This window comes from Choloepus didactylus, chromosome 2 (genome assembly GCF_015220235.1).
Source record: "Choloepus didactylus isolate mChoDid1 chromosome 2, mChoDid1.pri, whole genome shotgun sequence".
Taxonomy (NCBI): Eukaryota; Metazoa; Chordata; class Mammalia; order Pilosa; family Megalonychidae; genus Choloepus; species Choloepus didactylus.
In genome coordinates, this window is record NC_051308.1 from 216,230,726 (window position 1) to 216,256,793 (window position 26,068).

The 26,068-nt window shown below is 45.0% G+C and overlaps 1 protein-coding gene across 4 annotated transcripts in view; it reads left to right on the top strand.

Annotated features, from left to right (window-relative positions):
- Positions 1-26,068, top strand: part of CSMD2 (CUB and Sushi multiple domains 2) — a 646,653-nt gene that overhangs the window by 486,296 nt on the left and 134,289 nt on the right. For all 4 annotated transcript variants that reach the window (XM_037827786.1, XM_037827788.1, XM_037827789.1 and 1 more), the window contains 10 exons: positions 2,720-2,914; positions 3,875-3,991; positions 6,721-6,834; positions 12,929-13,024; positions 14,218-14,421; positions 14,846-14,970; positions 16,643-16,739; positions 18,359-18,463; positions 22,967-23,085; positions 23,632-23,701. In XM_037827786.1, coding sequence (XP_037683714.1) covers positions 2,720-2,914; positions 3,875-3,991; positions 6,721-6,834; positions 12,929-13,024; positions 14,218-14,421; positions 14,846-14,970; positions 16,643-16,739; positions 18,359-18,463; positions 22,967-23,085; positions 23,632-23,701 — 1,242 coding nt within the window. The remainder of the gene's footprint in view (positions 1-2,719; positions 2,915-3,874; positions 3,992-6,720; positions 6,835-12,928; positions 13,025-14,217; positions 14,422-14,845; positions 14,971-16,642; positions 16,740-18,358; positions 18,464-22,966; positions 23,086-23,631; positions 23,702-26,068) is intronic.

Sequence of the window (26,068 nt, forward strand, 5' to 3'; positions counted from 1 at the left end):
GGCATTTCTACTACAGCTGAGATGTTAGAGGCCCACCTAATTATAAGACAAGGATGGGTGGATTTCTAGGTGTCTCTGTTCAGCTGTTCCCGGAAGGTGGTGGTATCTTGGTCACCTCTCGGCAGGCCTTCTGGGAGAAGATTCTGAATGCAATCATGGTCATTCCATGGATTTCTATTAGACCATTGCTCTGAGCTACTTCTCATCTAAATACATCCTCCTGAGTAGCTTTACCTTTTGCAAGAAGGAAACAAAGGGGAACAAGGAAGAGTCTGTCTTTTGGACAGTTACTAAAAATGAGTCCCAGGGAGGTTTAACATCTTACTCTAGGCCACGGATATCCGTAGAATTGGGGGGTAAAACCTTTATTCTCATCTTCCAGTATGGGTGGTAGCCTCCTCCTTGGCAGGGATAGGCTAGGCACATGTGTAAAGAACATGTGTAGAGAACATTCATTCATTCAAAAAATGTCTGTTGAGCTCCTACTTCATGCCAAGGCCTGCATTGGATATCAAGGCTACACAGGTGAGCAAAATAGTCATGGCCCCTTCCCTAATGTGACTTAAAGGTTATGAAGGAGACAGACAATAAATAAGTAGACAAGTAAGAAGTGTAAGAAGTCAGGAAAGAAGAGAACAGGCTACTCTGAAAAGAATCATAGCAAAGTCCACTTCAAAATGGTACTTGGTGAAGACCTCACTAAGAAGGTGACATTTAAAGTGAGACCTTAGGGTTGAAAAGAAGCCCACTGTGCAAGAGGTGGGTGGGAGAGCACTTCTGGCAAAGGGAAGAGTTTGAAGATTGTGATGGAAAATCTGAAATAACTCAGGAAAGGCCAAAGCGAACCAACTTTTACCCAAAGTACTAAAGAGTATTCTATTTTCTCTTTCAAGTCTTTGGAAGTAACATTGTGGGTTAGAAAGTTACTCCCAGATTTCCTCACCTTCCCTGTGCCCCACCTCCCTACCACCATGAGTCCTTCTTTTTAAATTCAAAATGGGAATATCTCCGTATGTGCCTATTTCTAAGTAATACATGTTTGTTGACCATTTTTAAAGAATACAAAACTGTGTAAAATGTACTTTTTATAAAGCTGATGTCTCTTCCCCCATTACTGCCATCCACTGAAGTATCATTTTTTATATAGTTTCTTGTATCATTCCAGATGTTTAATATAAATATAAAGTAATAATGTAAAATTCCATGCCCTTGGTTGGCAACATTTTCTATAAAGAGCCAAATAGTAACTATTTTAGGCTTAACAGGCCATTCTCTGTTGCAGCTGTCCAGGTCTGCTACTGTAATGTGAAAGCAGCCGTAGACAATATGTAAACAGATGGTCATAGATGTGTTTCAATAAGACTTTATTTACAAAAGCAGGGAGTGAGCCATAGTTTGCTGACCACTATTCTGTATGAATGAGATCATACCATATGGACTGATACATATAACTTGATTTTTTCCCACCCATATATCTTGAGCATCTTTCCATAACAGTATACAAAGACTTTTGCCATCCTTTTTAAAGGCTGCTTGTATTTCAGTGGATGTTTCTAATCCCATCTTTTTAAACAGCTCCTCACTGGTTGGATGTTTGGGTTGTTGTTTCCAGTTTTTTGCTGTTACAGACAATGTTTGGAAATAGGCTGTATCTATCAGGACTAGAGAGAAGCCAGTTCTTTTATTTATTTATTTATTTTCCATTTTGGAGGGCTTGGGTTTTATTTTTATTTTTAGTCGTTTAGTTTTATCATTCACACCTAAGCTCTGGTTTGGCAGCCTGGAGACTTGATTTTGGTCTTAACTTTACCTCTTAATTGCTGAATGACTCAGAAAACTCATTTAGCCTCTCTGATCACCACATTCCTCATTCATAACCTGAACATAAACATATCTGGCCCTGCCTGCTGCAGAGGCTATTGTGAAACACAAATGAGATAACAGATTGGAAAGTGCTTCAGAAATTATCAAGTTATATCCCTGTGTGAGGGGTTATCATCATTATCGTTATCCTTATCATCATTATTAATGTTATACTGCTTGGAATGATGATTTCTTCTTCCTCTGACGTGAGTAAATATGGAATGGAGTGGTTGATGTAGCTGTTGATTTTCCAAGTCCTGGAATATTCAACTACTTAATGCAGCAGCCATTTATTAAGCCCCTATTATGTGCCAAGCAGGGCTGGCCCTGGTGCCAAGTTCCATTCTAGTTTCTGGAGTTAGAGAAGTATAGGTGATGGTCCCCTCTCCTCTGGGAGTTCAGAATCCAACTGGAGAGAGATACATGTATCCAAACTGCCAAGATCATACAATACATTTTATAATCAAGAAAAGAAAAACAGAATCCAGCATGCAACTGAGAAGTCATCCAGGTACTGTCAGCTCCCACCAGTTAAAGCACCAGGCATCTTGGGAAGGACAAAGTAAGAGGATGGGAGAGGGACCCAGAGGTTTAGTGGGAGTTCCAGCATCTGTGGTCATGGCAAGAATATGGGAAGAGGAGGGGAAATTCTGCTCTCCCAAATGACTTCCAGACCGAGATTTCTAACCACACTTAGAAAAGTTTCTAGATCCAAAGGGCAAAAGACCAGCAATCCTGAATCTCCGTGTACTCTGTGGCTAATGAAGTTCAGGGTCTCCTCCTGAGTGCTGCACCATGGAAGTGGGCCACTAAGGAGCCTCGTGTGTGCATATGTGTTTGTTTTTCGCTTTTCCAGAAAACCCCCGGGAGTCGTGTTTCGATCCTGGTTCCATCAAGAATGGCACGCGAGTGGGGTCCGACCTGAAGCTGGGCTCCACCGTCACCTACTACTGCCACGGGGGCTACGAGGTCGAGGGCTCCTCAACCCTTAGCTGCATCCTGGGGCCCGATGGGAAGCCCATGTGGAACAATCCCCGGCCAGCCTGCACAGGTGGTAGAACCCAGGGGTGGAGAGGAAGTCGGAGGGATTGAGGAGCTGCTAGGGGCAGAGGGGCTGTCGCTAGGGACAGGAGAAGCAGGGCATGGTAACCTCAAAGGTAGCACTTGCACACAGGGCCTGGCAAACATGGGTGTGCTGTGATTGAGAGGGGCTCATACCTCATCAGGTGCAGCAGTCCTTGCCAATGTGCCATTGCTCCCACATCACATAGTGCCCCCATCCTACCCTCAGATCACATAGATGCTCACATTCTGAACACTGGCCCCCCAACCCCCAGACATGCCTCAGCTCACTCCAGGAAAAAGGGAACTGCAGTTTAATGGTGACCCTTGGACTTATTCCTAGACTTAGGGAAATCACTGAGAGATCAGCTATGTGAAGCTAAGGCCAGTGGGGTGGGGCTGCCTCCCTGCAGGTCTCAGTTAGCCATGAGGGTCCTAACTAGAAGATAAGAAGGAGTGTCAGAGCACTGAGAACATGGCAGCCACTTAAGTTGAAAATCAAGCAGACCCCTTTGCCTAGTGAGAGAGGCCAACTCTGAGATCCACGCCTTGTGGAAATTCAGAACCATTGACAGGAGCAGAAGGTGGCTGGGCCATGGCTGGCCTCTGATGGTGGATTGGTTTGGGGAGGCTTCAGCTCCCCACTCTTGCAGATGCTCACTGCCCAGGTGCAGACACCAGCCATGGGGGCAGCAGATCATTTCTAAGCCCTACTTGTAAGCAGGAGGGCCTAATTAAAGTGTCTGTGCCCTCAGGGACTGATGCCAGTGTTGATAGTTAGAGGGCAAGGACTGACTGCCCCAGAGACAGTTGTCCTTGGGCCAGGCAAGGTCCCCAGAACCCCCCTCCTCCACATTAGGGACCACCCACCTCAGCCAGAAGCTAAGGGTGGGTGCAGAGTGGAGGCTGGATGGCTGATGAAAGGCCCTCTCTGTGGTTCCTCTTTCAGCCCCCTGTGGGGGACAGTATGTGGGTTCGGATGGAGTGGTCTTGTCCCCCAACTACCCCCAGAACTACACCAGTGAACAGATCTGCCTATATTTTGTCACCGTTCCCAAGGACTATGGTATGTTTGGGTTTTGTGTCTGTGTGTATTTTTTTGTTTATGTTTTTGACTCCTCCCCCTCACTCCAAATGGGACAACTCCTCAGGCCCCAACCAATCATCCACCCCATGTGGATGATTCCATGACACCTAGGTGCTGATTCCATGAAACAAGCTATAGAATACATGGTTTCCTGACTTACCGGAGAAGAAGGGCACAAGTGAGCCCACTGGAACCAAGGGAAAGCAGTGGGTGAGGAACTAGCTAGAACAGAGGGAAGGTAAGGGGCACCAGGAGGGACTACCTGGCACAGCCTAGGTCTCAGTGGAGCTGCTGCAGATCCAGGCCTGCTAGGAACCCAGGGGCTGATGGCCAGGGAATAGGGGGAAGGGAAGGAATGGGATGGAGCCAGGGATGGAAAGTGCAGGTGAGGGAGACAGGGTCCTGGATTCAGAGCCCATCATTCTGGGTATTCCATCTGAGAACTGGAGCCGGGTCCGGCAAGTGCCCTGAGAAGACAGAGAAACCTCCAGATTCCAAGAGATTCAGGCAGAAAGAAGCCAGGCTAGTCATCTGGCTGCAGGAGGGGCATGCAGAGGGTCCCACCAGCCCCAGGGCACTGACTGACCTGGCTATCTTCTGCCTGGATCTCCAACTTGTAGAAGTAACAACTATTTCTAAATGAAGTTGGTTGTGGGCAAGGCAAGGGGCATCACTATCCTGACCATCTAGGGGAGGGTAGGAAAACCAAGAGATATTCCCAAGAGATAGGGTGGACAGACACAGGGGAAGGCCCCATGCTTTAGTCATTCCCCAAATATTTATTAAGCACCTATCAGGGACTGTATTCTGCTGGGTAGAGGGGATATGGAGACAAGAGAGATGTGTTCCCTGCTGTCTATAAACTCTCAGCTTCATCTTCATCCACATCTCCAGCCACCAGTGCCCTCACTTCCACCTCAGCATCCACACACTGATGTGCATACACACAGGCTCCCCAACATACTGATGCAGCAGAAGCTTTGTACCTGCAAAATCAGACTAAATTCTGAAAGGCTGTCCAATCCAGTCTGCATCCCAGCATAACCTTTGAAAGGTGGGCATGCCATTTGTGTTGAGTTCCCAGTAACAGGGAACTCATGCCTTTGCAACCAGCCAACCCCAAGGCTGCTTCATTGGCTGGTCCAAGGTTGGTTCATTTCATTGAACTGAAATCTATAGATTGAGAGATGGTTCTGGGAAGGGTAGTGATCTGTCACAGCATCTTCTCTCTGCCAATGATGCTGAACGTTGAGATTCAGGTCAGATTTTTCCCTCTGTGTCTGACTCATCCTCCAGCTCAGGTCTCACCTCTAACATCATCTTCTCAGAGATGCCTCCTGTGATGCCCTATCTAAAGTAACCTGGCTCGCCTCATCATTCTATCCTATTACCCTGTTTTATTGACCCCTAGAACTTAACACTATCTGGCATTACCTCATTTATCTACTTGTGGGGGTGTATGTTTTTTAATTGTCTCTTCCTACTAGAATGTAAACTCTGTGAAAGCAGGAGCCTAGCCTAGCCTATTTGCCACTGTAGGGGGAGAACAAGGAGATACCCCTGCCACCATCCTTAACTCAGTAGCCATTTTTGGAGTACTAAACTGTACTCTTCCTCTTGCTCCTCTCCTTCCAGCCCCCCCCCAACATGACCCACACGCACACACACACACACACACACACACACACACACACACACACACACATCTTACTTCCTACATGCTCAAGACTCTGAGTAGAGAAGGGTGTACCCGGTTCTTGCCCTTGGGTGCACCAGGCCAGCTGTGAGACCAGTGCAGGCAGAACCATCCAGGACCTGGCAGAGAGAAGGCATCACCGCCTGATCCCTCCCTTCCAGTAGTGACTGGCAGAAAGGGGATGGCTGAGGAAATCCCCTGCAATTCATACTGGCAGACTGAGGGGCCATAAAATGCCCAGGCCCTTAGGCCTTGTCTGGTAGGAGATGGTCAGGGCTTATGACCACTGGCTTATCAGCCTCTCTTCTTTGAGTGGCCTTGGAGAACCGTCTTCATCTCTCTGGTCTTCAGTTTCTTTGTAAAATATGGAAATGATCTGGAAGAGTCATGATCAAAGAGGATGGATGCACATGGTAAGCATGATATGGAGCACACAGTAGCTGCTTAATAAATGTCATTTTCCTTCTCCCCTCTGGCCTTTACCAGAGGGAAATGACTTGGAGATGTTTGTCAGTCCCACAGATAGTTGCTCCTTCCCATAGAGCAGGCTGCTATTCACCACCCTCAGCCCTCTTAACTGTGGGGAGTCTTCTGTCTAGGGGCTCCCCTGGTCGGCTTGCTCTTTGAAGAAAAAGTAGGGTGGATGCAGGTCCTGAATCCACATGGAAAATGGGGGGCGTTGCCAAAAACCTTCCATGTCCTTGAGTAGCTCCTGCAGCTGCTCTGGGAGGAGGACTGGTGTTTGCTTGGTGCCACCTCCAGCAGCCTGACAACTGGGTGCATCTCTCAATGTCAGCTTGATCCGTGTGGGACAGTGGCAGCCCAGCCCTTCCCGGCTCCCCAGCCCCTGTCCCTGGGCGCCTGCAGAAACACTCACCGAGCAGTTAGCTCCGTGAACCCATGACTTCCTCCACGGTTTCTCTCCTCCTGGCCTGGACCCCCCAGATCCCCAGCCCACTCCTCACTGCCCAGCCTTGCCCGCTGAGCCCTCCACACTGTGTCTCCTCCGCAGTGGTGTTCGGTCAGTTCGCTTTCTTCCACACGGCCCTCAACGACGTGGTGGAGGTGCACGACGGCCACAGCCAACAGGCCCGGCTCCTCAGCTCCCTCTCCGGCTCCCACACAGGTATCCGGGGGCTCGGGGCGTTGGGGGCGGCGGGGGGCGGGGGCTTCGCGGGTCAGCCAGAGGTAAGAGGCTCTATAAACATGGCCTGGCCACTCGGGGACCCACGCGGATTGGTGTTTGTAGGCTCTGATGCCAACTCTTTTTAGCCCATATGGAGAAGGGGCTTTAGAAGCTACCCTCGTGCCTCAGCCCCGCGCTGTGTCTACACCGTCCCCACGTGGTGTATACCTCTCCTGATTGTTTATATTTAGACCCAACACTATATAAACAAATTGCTTTCTCATTGTAGAACACTTAGGGGCAAAACAAAAGAATTGCATAGAGAATTAAAATAAAAACCACCCAAACTGATAAGATTTAGTACATTTTCTTCCAGGCTTTGTATCTATTTAGAGTTAATCTTTTAAATTTTTGTCTTGTTGAACAAAACTGTGTACATATGTTATTAAAATATTCACTGTGAGCATTTCTCTGTCATTATTTTTCTTCAGTAATAGGATTTTTAAATGCCACAAGGTAGTCTATCATAAAGTTGTTTAAAATATAATTAATTCTTTCTTGTTAAACATTTGCCTTGTTTCTAAGTTTTCACTCTAATGAACAGTAATTTGATGTATCTTTAAACACATCTCTGACTGTTACCTTAGAATACATTTCTGGAAGTAGAATTTCCAAGTTAAAAGATATGTGAGATTTTTAAGGCTTTTTATACAGATTGTCAGATATTCCCCTAGAAAGGTCTTGCCACTTTGTTCACCAACAATAAGGAAACATGTTTTATTCTCACCAAAAGTAGGTAATTAAAAAACAAAACTTCTTCAGTTCTGATAAATGAAGATAGTATCTTATTTTATAACTTGCCTTTTTTACTGCTAGATTAACCCTTTGATAATATGCATATTGGCTCAGGCATTTTTTATTTTTGAATTTGTGATTTGGCGTCAATTTTTCTATTAGAAGATGTAATCTTATTTAGTTGGTAAAGCTCCATATTTGATTTTCTATGAAATCAGATCTATCAATATTTCCTTTATAGTTTTTTTCCTTTGCTTTTATGCTGATCAAATAAATATCCATCTGGGTTTTGTTTTCTTTCTTTTTTTTCTTTTTTTTTTTTTTTTTTACTTCTTTTTAGTTTCATTGTTGTGTTCTATTATTTTGGAATTTATTTTTGTTTATTATTTGATATAGGGAATCTAGCCTTATCTTTCAAATATAGTTAATCAGTTGTCCTAAACAAATTTTCTACTGACTCAAAATGCCAGCTTTCCCATATCCTAAAATTTTATGAAATTATTTGTCTGTTTTTAGACTTTTATCCATTTTCTCTTAGTGTCTGTTTATTCTTGACTCAGCATCAAAAAGCTTTAACTATTGGAATATTAAAATAATTTTTAATATTATAATCATTTTTAGTATATAGTAGTGTAAGTCCCTATTGCCATTATATGTTTTGAATTTTTTATGGGCTATTCTTGCTTACTTTTGACTCCAAATAAAGTTTAGAATTATTTTGTGAAGTTAAAAAAGTTATATCAAATTTTAATTTGAATTTCTTTAACCTTATAATTAATTTGGGGAGTACTTACATCTTTATAATATTACCTCTTCTTCCCTTCTAAGAACATGTATTTAAACCTTCTTTTGTTACCTTTTGTATGTATCATAATTTTCATTTAGCTGGTATTGATTTTTGGTAAAGTTGATTACTAGATATTTCATAGTGACTCTTGTTGTTGTTTTGGTTGCTACTGTAAACAAGTCTTTCTTTCCCCGTTAAATTTTCTAACTGATGTTTGTTATTATAGTACGTTAGAAGACTGGTATTCCTGGTATATTCATTTTGTAAAGTCATTGAACTCTCATATGGTGCTAATGCTGCCAATTGATTCTCCTGGGTCCTCCAGACAGGAAGCAATATCATCTGCAAATAAATTCATCACATGATTTCATCTTCTCCTTTCAGTAGTTTTTTTTTCTTTTGATTTCATTCCATAGCTGTTGATCTATTCAGGAATTACTTTAATAGCAATGCTGATCATTTAGATTTTAGTAAAAAAATCCATTTCATAATTTTTTAATTTAGCAGCATAGCTCAACTAGGATACAAGGAGGATTTTAATCTCCTTTGTATTAGTGGCTGTAGACCCTGCCTTTATAATGCTGTATTCCTGTTTCTGTTTGTTTTTTTTCTTTCTCATTTAGCTCTCTACAAGGTTGTTTTTTAAATTATTATTATTATTATTTTCATAGGTCTTATTTTTCGGTTCTTCTGTAGTCTTTGTTATTGTTGTTGTTTTTATTTTTATACTCTCCCTTACCTGCTTTTCTTCAGATTAACTTGTTCTTCTTATTCTAACTTCTTGAACTGAGAACTTTGTTTCTTTATTTTCCCTATGTAATAAGGAAATGTTTATTGCTACATATTCATCTTTAAGTATAATTTTGGCTTCATGCCATAAATTTTGGTATGTACTATTTTTGTCATCATTCCTTTATAAAGAGTCCATGAGAGTGCTGTTTTGCTCTTTTTGCCCAAGAGTTATTTAAGAATGTCTGTTTTCCCCCTAAGAACTTGGATTTTATTCTTGTCCTTTAAATATTTTTGTTAATTTCTATTTTTATCATCATGTGGTTGGAGAATGTGGCCTGTACCATTTCTATTTTGAGTAATAAATGAAGTTCTCTCAGTAGTCAAATACATTATTATTAATTTTTTAATTCCTTAAGTATTTGAGAAGGATGTATGTTCTCAGCAGCATCAAGAGGTCATACAGACTAGAGAAACACCTGACTGGCCTGTGATCTTAGCTCTCGTACTTGCTTGGAACTGTCTTAAGGAGCACAACCCCTCTGAGCTTCATGTCAGAGAGTAAAAATTCTATCTCTTAGAGCTAGTGTTAAGATTAAATGCATTTTGTAATTACTGTTAGATCAGTCTTGTTCAATTTTATTATTAAAATCCTTTACATCAGTGATTCTCAACCAAATGATTTTTTATGCTACTACCCCACACAGGCACACCCCACCAGGAGTGTAAATCAGAATCTCCTGGGAGAGGATGCTTTCCAAAAACTCTTCATTCATAGATAAATGTAGACAAATAGATAGATAGATAGACAGACAGACAGACAGGCAGACAGACAGATAGGAAAATAGTTGTAAGTATGGATATAGAAATATAGGGATAGGTACAGAACTGAGAGAAAGAGAGAGAAAAAGAGAGAGAGAGAGGGAGAGAGAGAAATATGTATATAGAACCTAGAGATCTAGATATGGCTACAGATGTAGGCATAGATATAATGTATAGGTATAAGACCTATTGATATGGAGATGAAGACGGAGATAAATACGGAGATTTACATCATACAGCCTGATATTCCTTTTTCAGGGGAAACACTGACAATTAGCCACTGGTACTGATGGGAGTGAGCTGAGTCCCTATCCCTGAAGTGTGTTGGGGGTGGGGATAGTTTGAGAGCCACTACTCAACAATCATTTAGTTTTTCTATTTGATAGGTCAATGACTGAGAACGTTATGCTAAAATATCTCCCACTACAATTGTGGTATTTTGTTGTCTTCTTGTTTTTCTAACAGTTTTTGGATTTGTGTTGCCTGGTATGTCTTACTCATCTTCTTGAAAGTCTTTTGCTTTTAAGAGGAAGTGTAACATTTATTTTATAAATGAAATATTGGGTCTGATAGCTTCATCTTTTGTCCTTTCTGCATTTTTGTTTCCTTGCTTTTCCATCCCTACCTGTCCCACTTCTAATTCCCAAGATTTTGTTGATATATTTGGACTTTTATATTAATACTATTATTGGTTATTTTAACATTATGGACTTCTATCTCAAGAATACGTTTTTATGCTGGCATTTATTTTTGTTACTTCATTAACAGTACTTTCCTAGTTTCATTTATCCTTGCCAGCTCTTGATTTCCCTATTTTAATTTCTGTTTTCTGGTAAAGTTCATAACTATAGTAATTTCTTGTCATCTTGCATGTATGACAATGCCTTTCTTTTGATATACCATGTAGATGACAACTTGATTGCAAATCAAATTGTGGGTCACAAACTTTTTCTTTCAAAACCCTGCAGCAGTTGCTCTGCTCTATTCTGGCATTTAATATTACAGATAAGTTGGATCCCAATCTGATTCTTTGTCCTTGTAGATGACCTATGCTTTTCTGTCTATGTGTATTTTTCTTCATTCCTAAATTAGAAAGCCCACTAGGATGTGCTGTGGTAGAGGTCTCTTTTCATTCATTAAATCTGACACTTTAAAAACTATTTCAGTCTTTCTCAAATTATTTTTTCTCCTTTAATTTCCCTGTCTTCTCCCTGGAATTCTTGATATATGTACGTTGAATTTTAAAATCTCTCTTCCATGTCACTTGTCATTTCTCTCATTATTTTAATCTCTTTATTCTCTTCCTGTGGAATCTGGGAGAATTTTCCAAGTTTAATCTCTATTTCACTGTTCAGTTTCTGTAGAATCCAAAAGCTGTGAACTTGTCTTTCTTACTAAACCATAGTGATTTCAGATACTTTGGCATATTCTCCTCCTCTGATTTCACACATACAATGCGAGAGTTAATCTTGTGATAACCATGATTGAAAATCTTCTGATATTTTGCTTGTTCTTTGTTGTAGATGACAGAAAAATATTTCCTTTGACTTTTCAGACAGATCTCCTCCTTTAAAAGTTTGGAATCTTTTCTTATATGCAGTGATTTTATTATGTTCTTACCATGGAGAGAAAGGTCTGCGGACATCCTTTGGACTGGATGTTGAAAGGGATTCTATGAGAGATTGTGGGGTCCTTGTCCAGATCCATCAGGCCAAATGAGGAGAGGATGGAAAGTTAGATTCTGCTCTGCTTACATCCTTTGGAACTTAGAGGAGTAGCTAAAGATGGAGGCAATAAAGGAGTGATGCTTTGTCTTTCTGAGTTTCATTGTTTGCTTTGGCAGCTGGATATTAGCTGGGGCAATGGCTCTTAGCCAGTCTCAGCCCTCTACGTCAAATGTAAATCTAAGTGTGCCACTCCACATGGTCATTAGCATCACATGGGCTTTTTTGAAGCACTGCTGGGGCCCAGATGTGCCTTCCAATGCCTCTTTGGCTGGTCCTGGCCCCGGTCCTCTCTGCAGTGTAGATAGAGCTTGGCTCCCTGTAACCCCTACTTCTCTTCTGATGGTGGGATCAGCAGCTGTTCTCAGGGGTACCTGAGGTTGTTGAGGGGCAGCATGCAAAATGGCCATGCCACTGTCCACCACCCCATGTTCCCAGGGCTCCCACAGAACAGAAGGGTGATGACGAGCAGAACTACAATTGTAGTCTTTACTCTCATTGCATTGGTGTCACATCAAGCAGAAGATACATCTTTGTCATCTAATAAAAAGGCTGTCAGCCTCCTCTAGATTAGTGCCAATGCAGGTTTTCAGCAATTTGTGTGTTATTGGTTGAGTGACAGTACATCTTGGTTTGCCTGGGACAGTCCCGGTTTAAACTTGGTTGTCCCAGCATGATAATTAATAGCCCTCTCTTTCACGCTCAGAAGTCTCCTGGTGTGAGCAATAAATTATACGATCACTCTGGTTATCGATCATTTCACTGGGAATCTGGGAAAGTCCAGTTACTCCCGGTCATCATGCTCCTTCCCAGAAACTGGTACCATTTTTTTTCATCAGATTTATGTCAATTTTCTAAGTAATCCACCAATCAATCTGATAATGGCTATTCTCCCCATTCTTGTGGGCCAACACATATTTGGAAGCTTTCTCCTTTCCAAGTGGGTCATTTAATTTTTCTGAGCCTTTCTTTCTTGATCTTTTAAATGGGTGTACTGAACTCTGTCCTACCAACCTCACTCTGACCATGGCCAAGGTAAGACTATAAATGTGAAAGCCCCCTGTAAACCACAATGTACAGTAAAACGGTGAGGTTATTCTCAAGAAGAAATAAAGAATGTGGAAGGAATTGTGGTGTAGGGTATTGGCAGCCACTCCTTCCTGGCCAGGATTTTATCTACTGGGCCTGACTGCCAGACTCATTCTCTTCCTCTCCTCCTCACCCTTTATCCTGGCAGGAGAATCACTGCCCTTGGCCACCTCCAATCAAGTTCTCATTAAGTTCAGTGCCAAAGGCCAAGCCCCAGCCAGAGGTTTCCACTTTGTCTACCAAGGTATGTGGGGATGTGGACGTGGGAGTACAAAGCAGGCTCTGTTCTTCAATGACTCGTGACCTAAACAACAGTGAACTTTGACCCCTAATCTGAGTCTCATTCTTGGGGCAGTTACTGGTTGTGGGGCAATTCCCTGAAATTCAGCTGAATTTTATATATTCATTTACTCAGCAGACATTTCCTGGAGCAAACTCTGTGTTGGATGAAGGGAGAAATCAGACATGGGAAGCTAACTCCCCACCCCATTCTCTGGTCTGGTCCAGATGGCATCGGGAAGACCGGCCCAGGCCGCTTACCTCGGCTCTGTCTAGGGGAGCTCGGTTTTGTCTGCAGGCACAGTGCCGGTGTGGGGAAAACACAGGCTCTGGAGTGAGCGGGACATGAATTTGACTCCCAGCTTTGGTACTTTCCAGCTTCACCTCTTGGAGCCCCTGTTTTCTCTCCTATAAAGTGAGGAAAATAATCATACTTACCTCATAGGGTAGCAGATACAAGTAAAAGAGAGCTCGCAAAGTAGCTGGCAGAAAGCAGATAATCAGTGTGTTTCCCTCCTTCCTGGCTTCCACCTGCAGGCCCCATGCTCCCCTTCCCCCAACCGTCCACCTTTCTAGGTACCAGGTTCTAAGCATGACTCTGTTCATTCGACTCTGCCCGAGATGAGCTACATTTCCCTGTGCAGGGCTAATCCAGCCCCAGAAGACGCCACCACTGGGGCCTGGGTTAAGGGTCCTATCTGCATTGCAGGAGAGGAGAGAGGAGGTTCAGGGCATGGAGAGCAAGGCCCAGGGCAGGATCTGAAAGTGCCTGGGGAGAAGAGGCCAAAGGCTGGGGGAAAAGACTGAAACTGGTAGAAGAAGGGGTCATTATCCTTGTTAGGAGACATGGAACCCCAATGGAGGTGGAGGCATCATTACAAAAACATTGAACAGAATTGGGTCTGACATGTGGGACCAGTGGCCTTGAACCGCCTTCAGTGGTTTCCAGAAGCTCTGGTGCAGCATTGTGTGTCTAACCACAGTTCAGTAAAAAGGCACCGTTCTAGAGAGTCCCCCTACCCCTGCCCTAAGGGAAAGTGCTCAGAGCCCCTCAGTAGTTCCATACAGAATGTCTCCATTCCAAACCCATAGTGTATCCTTTCGGGGCCAGTTCCCAGAGGCGTGAGGCCTGGCCCTCAGTGCCCTTGTCCCCTGCAGCGGTGCCCCGGACCAGTGCCACGCAGTGCAGCTCTGTGCCGGAACCGCGCTATGGCAAGAGGCTGGGGAGTGACTTCTCCGTGGGGGCCGTCGTCCGCTTCGAATGCAACTCCGGCTATGCCCTGCAGGGGTCCCCAGAAATTGAGTGCCTCCCAGTTCCCGGGGCCTTGGCCCAATGGAATGTCTCAGCGCCAACCTGTGTCGGTGAGTGCCTGGACGACCAGGACTTGGGGGGATAGGGAGGAAACAAACCGTCATTTTTCTCTGGAGAGACAGAATAGCTCAGCAGATGCCCCAAGCCCCTTCCCACCAGCATAACCTAATTAGGGTGACCCCCTCAGGCCCGTGGTGTGTGTGTGGAGGACAGCAAGGAGGAGGAGGTTGTGGATTGGGGTTTGGGGGGAAGGGTCCAAGAGTGAAGGGAGGAGCTAAGGGTCGAGATCCCTGCAGGAAGGTGTGTGGGCAGAAGTCATGGGAGAACGAGAAGGCCCTGAGGGAGAAGCCAGCATACGAGCAGTCGTGAGCAGAGGCCGGGAGGCTCTGATGGAGTACCCCATTTGGGGAGGAACATGGGGGAACCACAAGACAACTGGGGGACACCTCTGACCAGACCTGCCCCTCCTTCCAGTGCCATGCGGAGGAAACCTCACGGAGCGCAGGGGCACTATCCTGTCCCCCGGCTTCCCAGAGCCCTACCTGAACAGCCTCAACTGCATGTGGAAGATCATGGTCCCTGAAGGTGCTGGCATCCAGGTAGGAGCCAGGTGACATCCCCATCAGGCAGGTGGCCAGACAGGGGTGCTAGACCTTATGAAGCCCTGGATCAGGGGGAGCTGGGAGGAGACCTTTCAGCCAACCCCTTTCCCCATGGTTAAGGAGGCTCAGTCCAACTGTGGGGGGTGGTCCACAGACAGAAAAACTCAAGCATTCACCAGCCAAACCAGCTTCAGGGGCATGAGGAGAGGAACAGGTAACACAGAGGAAGCGGGAGACGTGGGCATTGGCTTGGGCTTTCAGGAAAGCTAAAAGAAGGGTGGAGGCCTGGAGCTGGACTCTGCCATTGGGAAGGACTCGTAGGAGATTGCTTTCAAATGGCTTGAGGGGTTTCTTCTTAAGATTGGTGGGGGATGGTAGGGGGGACATTACAGAAAAGGGAAAGAAGCAAACCAAGGAGCACAGTCAGAGCAGGAGACCCATTAGGCACACTGTTCCGGTTTGCTAATGCTGCCGGGATGCAAAACACCAGAAATGGATTGGCTTTTATAAAGGGGGTTTATTTGGTTACACAGTTAGAGTCTTAAGGCCATAAAATGTCCAAAGCAATGCATCAACAATCAGGTATCTTTACTGGAGGATGGCCAAAGGTGTCCAGAAAACCTCTGTTAGCTGGGAAGGCACATGCCTGGAGTCTGTTCCAAGTTCTGGTTTCAAAATGGCTTTCTCCCAGGACGTTCCTCTCTAGGCTGCAGTTCCTCAAAATTGTCACTCTTAGTTGCTCTTGGAGCATTTTTCCTCTCTTAGCTTCTCCAGAGCAAAAGTCTGCTTTCAATGGCCATCTTCAAACTCTCTCTCATCTGCAGCTCCTCCCTCAGCTCCTGTGCGTTCTTCAAAGTGTCCCTCTTGGCTGTAGCAAGTGCACTCCTTTTGTCTGAGCTTATATAGTACTCCAGTAAACTCAACAGGGCCCACGCTGAATGGGCAGGACCACACCTCCATGGAAATTATCCAGTGAAAGATCTTGCCCACAGCTGAGTGATCACATCTCCACGGAAACATCCAATCAAAAGTCTCCAACCCAATCAACACCAATACGTTTCTTGCCCACACAAGACTGCATCAAAGATAATGGTGTTTTGGGGGACAAAACCGGCACACATACCCCTAAGGAATCACACCTACTGCCTAAGCTATAAGAGCAGAATTGGGGGCATAACTGGTGTCCGGTGGTAAGAGTCAAGTGGAGGGAGACCCCAGAGTTGGTGCTGTGGCATGGAAGTATCCAGGAGCATGCAAGGCCAGCAGAGAGGCAAGGCAGCAAGCAGACTCAGGTTAGCAGAGCTCTAGTCCTTGCTACTGGTCCTTGCTGCAGGATGTCTGATGCAATCCAGATAGGAAGGTGGGGAAACCCAAGGAATGTTTGGGAGATAGGATGAGGTATTCCACTTCCTGGAATTTCCTTTCCCCATTCTCTACCTTACAAAGTACCCCCACTGTCTTTTAATCATTAATTTCACATCTGTCTCCTCCCGGGTAGGGACTGCATCTTACTTTTATCGGAAGGGCCTAGCACAGTATCTGGCCCAGAGTACTTGCTCAGTAATTGAATTAATTACTAGAAAAGAGGAGAAGGAGGGAGGGGGGAAGGGGCAAATCAAGGGATGCAAGCAGCTGCTTAACCAACAACTCAATCCCTCTGCCTTCCCAGATTCAAGTCATCAGTTTTGTCACAGAACAGAACTGGGACTCCCTGGAGGTTTTTGACGGGGCAGATAACACTGTAACCATGCTGGGGAGCTTCTCAGGTAGGGTGGGGCTTTCAGGAGCCTCAACTTGAAATAATACATTTTTTATTATTATTGTTGATATATAATTCTTATCCCATAAAATTCTTCATTTTAATGTGTACAATGCAGTGATTTTTAGTATATTCACAAAGTTGTGCAACCATCACCACTATCTAATCCAGGAATAATTTAATCACCTCCAAAAAGCAACCAGATGCCATTAACAGTAGCTTCCTATTCCCTCTCCTTCCAACCCCTGGCAACCACTAATCTACCTTCTGTCTTCATGGATTTGCCTATTCTGGATATTTCATATGAAAGGAATCATACAATAGGTGACTGTTCCGGTTTGCTAATGCTGCCATTTTGCAAAACACCAGAAATGGATTGGCTTTTATGAAGGAGGTTTATTTGGTTAAAAAGTTACAGTCTTAAGGCCATGAAGTGTCCAAGGTAAGTCATCAACAATCGGGTACCTTCACTGGAGGATGGCCAATGGCATCCCGGAAAACCTCTGTTAGCTGGGAAGGCACGTGGCTGGCATCTGCTTGGTCCTAGGTTGCGTTTCAAAATGGCGTTCTCCAAAATGTCAGCATAGGCTTCAACGGCCATCTTCAAAATGTCTCTAAACTGCAGCTCTTCTGAGCTCCTTCTGTCTGAGCTTTTATAGGGCTCTGGTAAATTAATCAAGACCCGTGCTGAATGGGTGTGGCCACACCTCCATGGAAACAATCCAATCAGAGTCATCACCCACAGTTGGGCAGGTCATATCTCCATGGAAACATCCAATCAAAAAGTCACACCCTAATCAAAAAAATTACTCAATCTGCCCCCACAAGATTGCATCAAACAACATGGCTTTTTCTGTGGGACATAATATATACAAACCAGCACAGTGACCTTTTGTGTCTGGCTTCTTTCACTTAGCATAAGGTTTTTAAGGTTCACTCATACTGTAACATATCAGTTCCTCATTCTTTTTATGACTGAGTAATATTCCATTATATGGATATACCACATTTTGTTTATCCATTCATCAGTTGATGGATATTTGGGTCTATATTTGGACCAATATGGATAATGCTGTTATTAACATTTAGGTACAAGTTTTTGTGCTAAACTTTAGCAGAATTCCACCTAGGAGTAGAATTTCTGGGTTTATGTTTAACTTTTTGAGAACTGCCAGACTGTTTGCCAAAGTGACTGTACCATTTTACATTCTGGTAGTGGACTTTTCACCAAGTGTGGTGTGTTTTCGCCCAGTGACCAGGTAAATTATCTGAATCTTTAAGCTCCAGAATTCCATGTCCCCAAATATAAAAAGGAGCCATGTGCCCCAGATAACTTATGTACTTTGCCTAGATTTTCCAGATGATTACACATCCCAGAGTCATTTTGAAGATGGCCAGAACCTGAGGAACTCTTCCCTGCTGCTGGTGTCTGACTCTGCCACTGCTCAGTTTGTGTGGGGTTCTTTGGAGTTTCCCTTCCTTTGTGTGGCACTCAGAGGGTGCTAATTAGTCATTTAGTGAGTTTGAGAATTGCAGTCACTGGGGACTTGGATTTGGGGGCAGAAGGGAGGAGCTTGGAGTTCTGGGGAGGCAAAGCCTAAATGACCCCTGGTTTCTTTTCCCTAGGGACGACTGTGCCTGCCCTTCTGAACAGCACCTCCAACCAGCTCTACCTTCACTTCTACTCAGATATTAGTGTGTCTGCAGCTGGCTTCCACTTGGAGTACAAAAGTGAGAATTTGGGGTCTCAGCTGTGCATAAGGCTCAGGGTGAGAGCTAACAGTTACCAAGCACCCAGAAGGAGCAGGGATTGTGCTGGGTGCTTTACATTATCCATCCCACTTAAGCCTTATCCCAGACCTCAATGAGGATGCTAAAGCTCAGAAAAGATCTATAACCCCCCCCCCCCCCCAAGACTGCACACTCAGCGATCTTGCATACCCAGGTGTCTGTGATTCAAAAACCTACGTTCTTTCCTTGTGTCCAGGAATGGGAATGGGAAGGGTGTCTGGTCATTGGTCTAGTAATGGGCTAATGTAAGAAATGTAGGTGTGTGTAGGAAAATGTAGCTGTTCTCCTCTTCTAATCCTAAAATCTGGCCTCTCCAACTGCCAGTTCTGTGAGTGCTGTTGTCTTAGATGTTCCTTCCCTGATAGGAATCTTTGCTCCTCTTTGGCCAGGTTTCTCCATCCAGATTCAAATCCTATATCCTGGCATCTAGCATCCTACAAGTTCACCACTAAAAACTCTTAAAAGAGAACAGGTCTTTGTTGCCCTCTGGGGAGAATAAAGATTGAGGTTGCTGGCCAGACTGCTTTCTCTGGGGAACATCCTGGGGCTACCCATTCCCTTTCCTCATTTGTGTATAAGAAAGAATAAGTAGGCAGGAGTATTTATTATACATTCATTTAGCAAATTACTTATGAAGAATTTAGTGTGCTCCAGGTGTTATGCTAGGTCTTCTTAGAATTGGGTAAAAGCAAGATGGATAAGTCCCCTCATAGCGCATTGGAGGGGCAGACATTTGCAGAGAACATCACAGGTGTTCTTATGGGTGTCTCTAGATGGTAGAGTAGTGGTTCAAAGGAGACAAGGGACACTTTTCCCTGGGGCAGGTGAAGAGGTGAATGCCATGAAAAGTTTCAATATAATGCTTGGACCAGATCTTATAAGTTTAAATCAAAAAACAAAGAGTGCCTATAACATGTCAAACCCCATGAAACAAAGATGAATGGCATGGTCCTTGCCCTCAAAAGCACAAAGTCTAGGGGAAGAGATGGTCATGGAGATAGTACTTTTCTTACAACATGATATGCTAAGGAAGTACAGAAGATGGGTGCTAAGATGGCCAACTATAGCTCTGCAGAAGGGGATGCCTGAGATAGGTTTGGAAAGAGAAGTAAGAAATTTGGGAAGGAATGGTTGGCTTGACCATCTTTGACATCATGAGTCTGTGTGGATGGAAGTACCAGCTGGAACTAGAGGCCTGAAAGGGTCAGCATTGGATGTTACATAGATGCTCATTTGGGCCTCCAAAATGAAAGAACTTTATCTGGATGGTTAGGAAAGGATTAATTGGATCCCAGAATGCTCATCATCTGAAAAACTGAAGTGTGCACCTGGTAGGAAAGACCTGGGACAGCTTGAAGCAAAGGACCCTGAGGGGTAGAGCATAGGACAGGACCTCCCAGACCTTCCTCCCCAGAACGCTAAGTTTCACTCACCTCGTGGAGAGAAGCATTTGGGTTTCTTGAATCAGTCATATTTTTCATTTTACCCTTTTTTTCTCTGTTCTCTACAATTTTTTTCCCTACCCAGTATTTTCATTTGCGTCCTAAATGTCCCCTAGAATCTTGTCTGTTCTTTATTCTTTCAAGGATACTTCCTTCCTAAATTTCTTAGTCATTCTACTCTCATTCCCAGGAAAAATTCACCTCTTCTCAATTTTCTTTGTCTGAGGGAACTGGCATTTTTCTCGGTAGCTCAAGTTTATCATACACTGTCCTCTCGTGGTTGGAAGAGGGAGGGGAAAACAGAGGTTCCCATTAACACCTGGAGACTGGAATTCCTAGGGAGCCAAGAACGCTGTAGCTGTATTTTTGTTTTGTAGATGATCTATAAAGAGGGCAAAGAAGATGAAGAATTAACTGTTATTATAGAGACAGATGGTTTTAAAGGGTCCTGAAGAGTCATGTCTACTGCTATGACTCATATTTAATGTTTATATAATTGAAATGAAAATGGTACAATATGTTTCCAAGAGCAATAAATTGCATATGATAAAAAAATAATTCTTCCTTTGTTGTAAACATGGCTTAAATAAAATTGAGCTATGCTGTGTAAGAGAAATTAGAGTGAACTTTTCTTGGTCTCCCTCCTTTTCTCTCTCTTTCTGGCTTCATCTTTCTCTCCATTTCATTTATCCTCTTACTACATTCATTTGCTCTCACTCTCTTTCCTTCTCCCTCTCTCTGCCCCTCCTTTGCTTTCTGTCACTGCCTTTCCTGTTCCCTCTTTTTCTTCACCAGTAAGTAGGTTTCAATAACTCAGCTGTGATCACCCCAGTGAATGCATTCTACTCAGAGTACAGGGAAGAGTGGGAAGAAAGAGACAAGATGAAGAACATCAGAGTCAGTTTGATGACTGCTTTCATCTATGTCCTTGGGGTCTTTTGTCCCAGCTGCTGAGAATTTTGGACATAGGCCCAAATAGCCTTGCTTTCCAAGCACAACAGTCTCATCTCAAAAGCACGTGTAGGCTAGGAATTGACTGGGAAGGGCACAACGGAACTTCCTGGAGTTATGGTAATGTTCTCTAGTTCCAACAGGAGTTTGGGTTATACAGGTACATGCATTAATCAAAACTCAACAAATGTACACTTAGGATTTGTGCACTTCCTTGTATGTAAATGTTCCCTCAGAAGAGAAAAAAAGCAAATGGACTTATCAGGATGTCAGCTCTGAAAGTGGGATGAGAATTCATCCGCTGCTGCTCAAGAAGGTGGGGCTGGAGGGTGGTGGTCCCTGCTGACCAGTCCTTCTCCGTTCCTTTTCCACTGGTGCTTGGCCCGCTAAAGGCATTCAACACACATGGATGTATGTGCAGGAAGGTACCAAGAGGGATGAGGCTGCCCAGTCCTATGCTTTCTGAGTCATGGAAGGGACCCAAGGTCGGACCCAACCACAAAGGCCCTCCTCTCCTTTCTGTCACCCTCAATAAAAGAAGACCACTTTGGAGAAGGTGGAGAACTTGGTCTATAGCCAGCCCTTTGCCTCATCATAATTCTTCTATCCCTTGTCCCTGGAGAAGTACACTCCAAGTCCAGTTGATCAATACACAGGGATTTATTCAGTGCATTTTAAATGTCCACATCTGCAGGTGGCTTCTGAGGGGCATTGGAGCCTGAGCAGTCAGGAGATGCTACACTCCCATTTGCCATGCAGGAGTCAGTCTGGAAGGGATTCCGAGCAGGAGGTGAAGGAGGGGGTAGAGCATGGGGGCAGGGTTGTGCACAGGCTCACATGACCTCAGTCTCGGTCTCCCCTTGGATGGTGGGATCAGGCTTGGAGTCAGGGCTTGGTGTGAATCCCAGTTTGTGGCTTAGTAAAGGGCACATCTCTGGGCTTCACCCAGTCTGCATCCTTACCTATGAAATGAGACATCAAGACCTGCTTCATGGGCATGAGATGATGCTTGGACCACGTGCACCTGGCCTTGCACATAGGATGTGCCCAGCGAGTGCTGCTTCAGTGACAATGCTGTGGGGAGGGAGGAGGGGTTGGGGAGAAAGATTAAGGTGTATGTGCTTTTGAAAAATTGAGAAAGGAGAGTGGAGGAGGAGCATTTGAGAGACCGTGGAGGTGATCTTGAAAAGGAACCAGGCCAAGAGGTGGAGGTCCTAGAATGTCAAGATGAGGACATTAGATTCCATGTAATTGGCGATGGGGACTCACTTCAAATTGTTGAGCAAGGAAGTCCCATGATTCAAGTAGAGATTGTAAGAAGTGTAACTAACCTGTGAGTGCTGGACAGACCGGAACAGCAATGGCTTAGAATAGGAGATGAGAGGGAGACTGCTACAGGTCCAGCGGTGAGTTGAGGGCCAGGCCCAGAGCTGAGTGTGGGAGGTGAAGTGAGAGGAGTCACCAAGTGCTGCTCCCAGAAAGGAGATGACCTGACCCACAAAACAACCAGCAGGAGAAATAAGGCAGTGGAGATTCTTATCTAGTTTTCTCAGGTCAGTCTGTCCTGGGGAGTGGGACTATTTTGGGGCCCCCAAGCATCACAGAGATACCCCTTTTGACAGCTTCTCTAGCGTGTAGGAATTGTCTTTTTAAGAGTGATGTGGGAGGAGCTCCTGCAGAAAAGTTCAAGGTTTTGAGCTAGGGTTGGGGAAGATTCCTGGCTCTCCTGCCTCTGCTCCGAGTCTATGTGCTGAGCCCGGCAGGTGAGCACAGCCTCTGTGTCATGGGTGACTTCTGCTTGTGGCTGGGTGGGACAGCAGAGTCCCCAGGACTCTCCTGCCCCAAAGAGCTTTGGTCTGTTGACCCCCACTGTCATATAAATATTCTAATTTTCTCCTTGTGTTCTGAGATGAAAAGGGTTGGAAAATACTAGCCTGGAGGCCAAGAGGAGAGGAAACAAATCGGAGTCACCCCTCTTCTCCCCGCTGTCGGCCTCTGCCCTCAGCCCACTATCACATTGACCGCCTTTCTGTCTGTCCGTCTTGCCTAGCGGTGGGCCTGAGCAGCTGTCCAGAGCCGGCGGTGCCCAGTAATGGGGTGAAGACTGGCGAGCGTTACTTGGTGAATGATGTGGTCTCTTTCCAGTGTGAGCCGGGATATGCCCTCCAGGTAACACCTTTTCTCCCCCAGGGCAGGAAATGGGTGTCCCCTAAGATGGGATTGGCCAGCCTTGCACCCAGAGCAGCAGTCACCAAAGACTGGGGAGCCTCCCAGCCACCCTCCCACACCTCCCCTGGGGACCATTATCCCCTCCTGGAACTATTCACATGTAAGACAAACTGCTGACTTTAGCAATTTGGCCCTAGCCAGCCTCGAATATGTTCCTGCAAAGTTGGGTTTGATTAGACTTTAGGAAAAATTTAATTTTCCTTTGAAGGCCATGAGGGAATTTAGTAATTAAAGGAGTCTCACAAGGAAGCCTTTAGTAATGAGAATTCTTTAGTAATGACCGTTAATAAAATCATCTTTTCCTAAAAAAATCTCTCTCCCTCTGCCTTGCTCCCCATCCCACAGAGGATCTGTTTTATAACTTTGTATCTTTGCAAATCTTGTTCCTTAAAATGAGGCCCCTGAACAAGCCCCCCCTGTCCCAGGTGGTACGTACAGTTGTGCCCTTGGGGGCAACTAGCCCACCCCTGTTCCTGATTCCTCCAGGGCCACGCCCACATCTCCTGCATGCCGGGGACCGTGCGGCGCTGGAACTACCCTCCTCCGCTCTGCATTGGTAAGACAGCCAGACTTCTTCAGCTCCTTCAAACCCATTTTCCACGGGGGTTTGCGCTAAGTGAGCTATCATTGGGTTCAAGGTCAAATCCGAAGGAACTTTGGTATTCTGGGTTTGTTCCCCGTCAGCGGCTTTACACTGATGCTTGTGCTACCTTTAACCCTCACCCAAGCTTGTCATGATGTTTGGAAACCTTCACCCACCTCATGAAAAATTACAGGTAATTCATGCTATTCTGATCCAGAAACTCAACCAAGCCCCAGAGAAAACTCTCAGGTGCTTTGGGCTTCCCACCATGATTTTTCCTGGGGATTCCATGTGAAACAGGGACTTTGCTCGGTTTGGTTTCTTACTCGGTGCTTAGTGATGATGAAGAGATCAATGGACACGAGAAAATACTGAGTCATCTCCCTCAAAATCTCATCAAGTCACGGGAGGGAGAAACTAACATGTATTGAGTGTCTCCCATGAGCTACACATTTCTTCACGGCGGCTCCTCAGGGGAGAAATTATTATCCTCATTTTTGCAAATAGGAAAGCTAAGGCTCTTCAGATTAAAAATGAAGTGACAGCGTCTGGAATGGAAGCCCAAGTTTGTCTGATGTCCGATGGTAAAGTGAAGCCAAGTACTGAGGCTGGGGTTGGAAGCCCCTGAGCCAGGGAGCGTCACTTGAGCCTAATGGCATTTGCCTTCTGCGATGTCACCAGGGTGCAGGGTCTGGTCGTAGCCGAGCAGGTCAGGAGTGTGATTTTTAGGCCCAGAGCACTCTCCCCCATTACACAGCATGAAGTCCTTGCCAGGGAAACCACAGTAATAGTAGCTACCGTTCATGGAGGGCTTGCTGGGTGTGCCAGCTCGTGTTCCAAGTGCAGTACAATCCTTTCTCATTTAATCCTAATAAAAACTCCATGAGGTAGGTGTTGCTATTGGTTCCATTTTGCATTTGAGGAGACTGAGGTTTGGGGGGTTTAGAACTTACCCAAGGTCATGCAGAAAGTGGAAGCATTGGGATTCTGACCCAGGAGGTGGGATGCTGGAGCCCCCACGCTGATCCCCAACCCTGTTCCACTTCCCCATGTGCTCAGATTTTTGCCCAGTCACACTCTCCCCGGAAGGGGCTTGCCTGAACACTGCCACTGCCTCCCCTCTGCTCCTTTTTGGGGCTTTCCATGAATAACCCCTCCCTGCTCCTGCATCCTTTTCTAACAGGATGTGAAAGGAAAGAATTGGTGTGTGCTGACCAGGCTCTAGCCATGCCCTGCATCTTCAGGTTTCCCTGAAGTCACCTGATTGGGGTTTCAGATGTCCCCAGCCTCTTGAGTCATTCATTTCTCAGACAGCCTTGGGGCAGCCTAGGTCCCCATGGAATGCTATTCACGGGACTGAAGTCGACCATATAGCGAAGTTCAAAGGGTGAGCTCAGGAGGGGGCTCACCTGCTGCCCTCCCTGTCCCCCAGGACATCTATTTTAAAGAGCCTGGCACAGAGTAAGGACTCAGCGCTTGCCAGTCTCCTTCCTTCTTCCTTCTTCTTCAATCTTGGAAGAGGTGATTGGGCAGTGAGGGGAGGGAGATTTGACGGAGAGTGTAAGAAGTGGACTTCTCTCAGAGCAGACCACTTTCAATTTTGCTTCCCATCCTCTCTAGGGGAACTGACCTGTGAAGGGCAGACTCTAGGCCCATGGCAGTCCAAGAATATGCTTCCCTTCCTTAATTTACATCCTCAGTTTCACCTATGCTTGCATTTTTTTGTTTTGTTTTGTTTTTAATTCAGTTTTATTGAGAAATATTCACATACCATACAGTCATCTATGGTGTACAATCAACTGTTCACAGTACCATCTTATAGTTGTGCATTCATCACCCCAGTCTGTTTTTGAACATTTTCCTTACACCAGAAAGAATCAGAATAAGAGTAAAAAATAAAAATAAAGAAATTAAAAAAAAAAACACCCGGATCAACTCCCCACCCCCATCCCACCCTATTTTTCATTTAGGTTTCGTCCCCATTTTTCTACTCATCCATCCATATGCTGTTTAAAGGGAGTGTGATCCACAGGGTTTTCACAATCACACTGTCAGCCACTAAAACCTACACTGTTGCACAATCATCTGTAAGAGTCAAGGCTACTGGGTTGGAGTTTGGTAGTTTCACGTATTTACTTCTAGCTATTCCAAATATATTAAAACCTAAAAAGTTTCATCAATATAGTGTGTAAGAATGTCCACCAGAGTGACCTCTCGACTCCATTTGAAATCTCTCAGCCACTGAAGCTGCATTTCATTTCATTTCACATCCCGCTTTTGGTCAAGAAGATGTTCTCAATCCCACGATGTTGGGTCCAGATTCATCCCCAGGAGTCACAT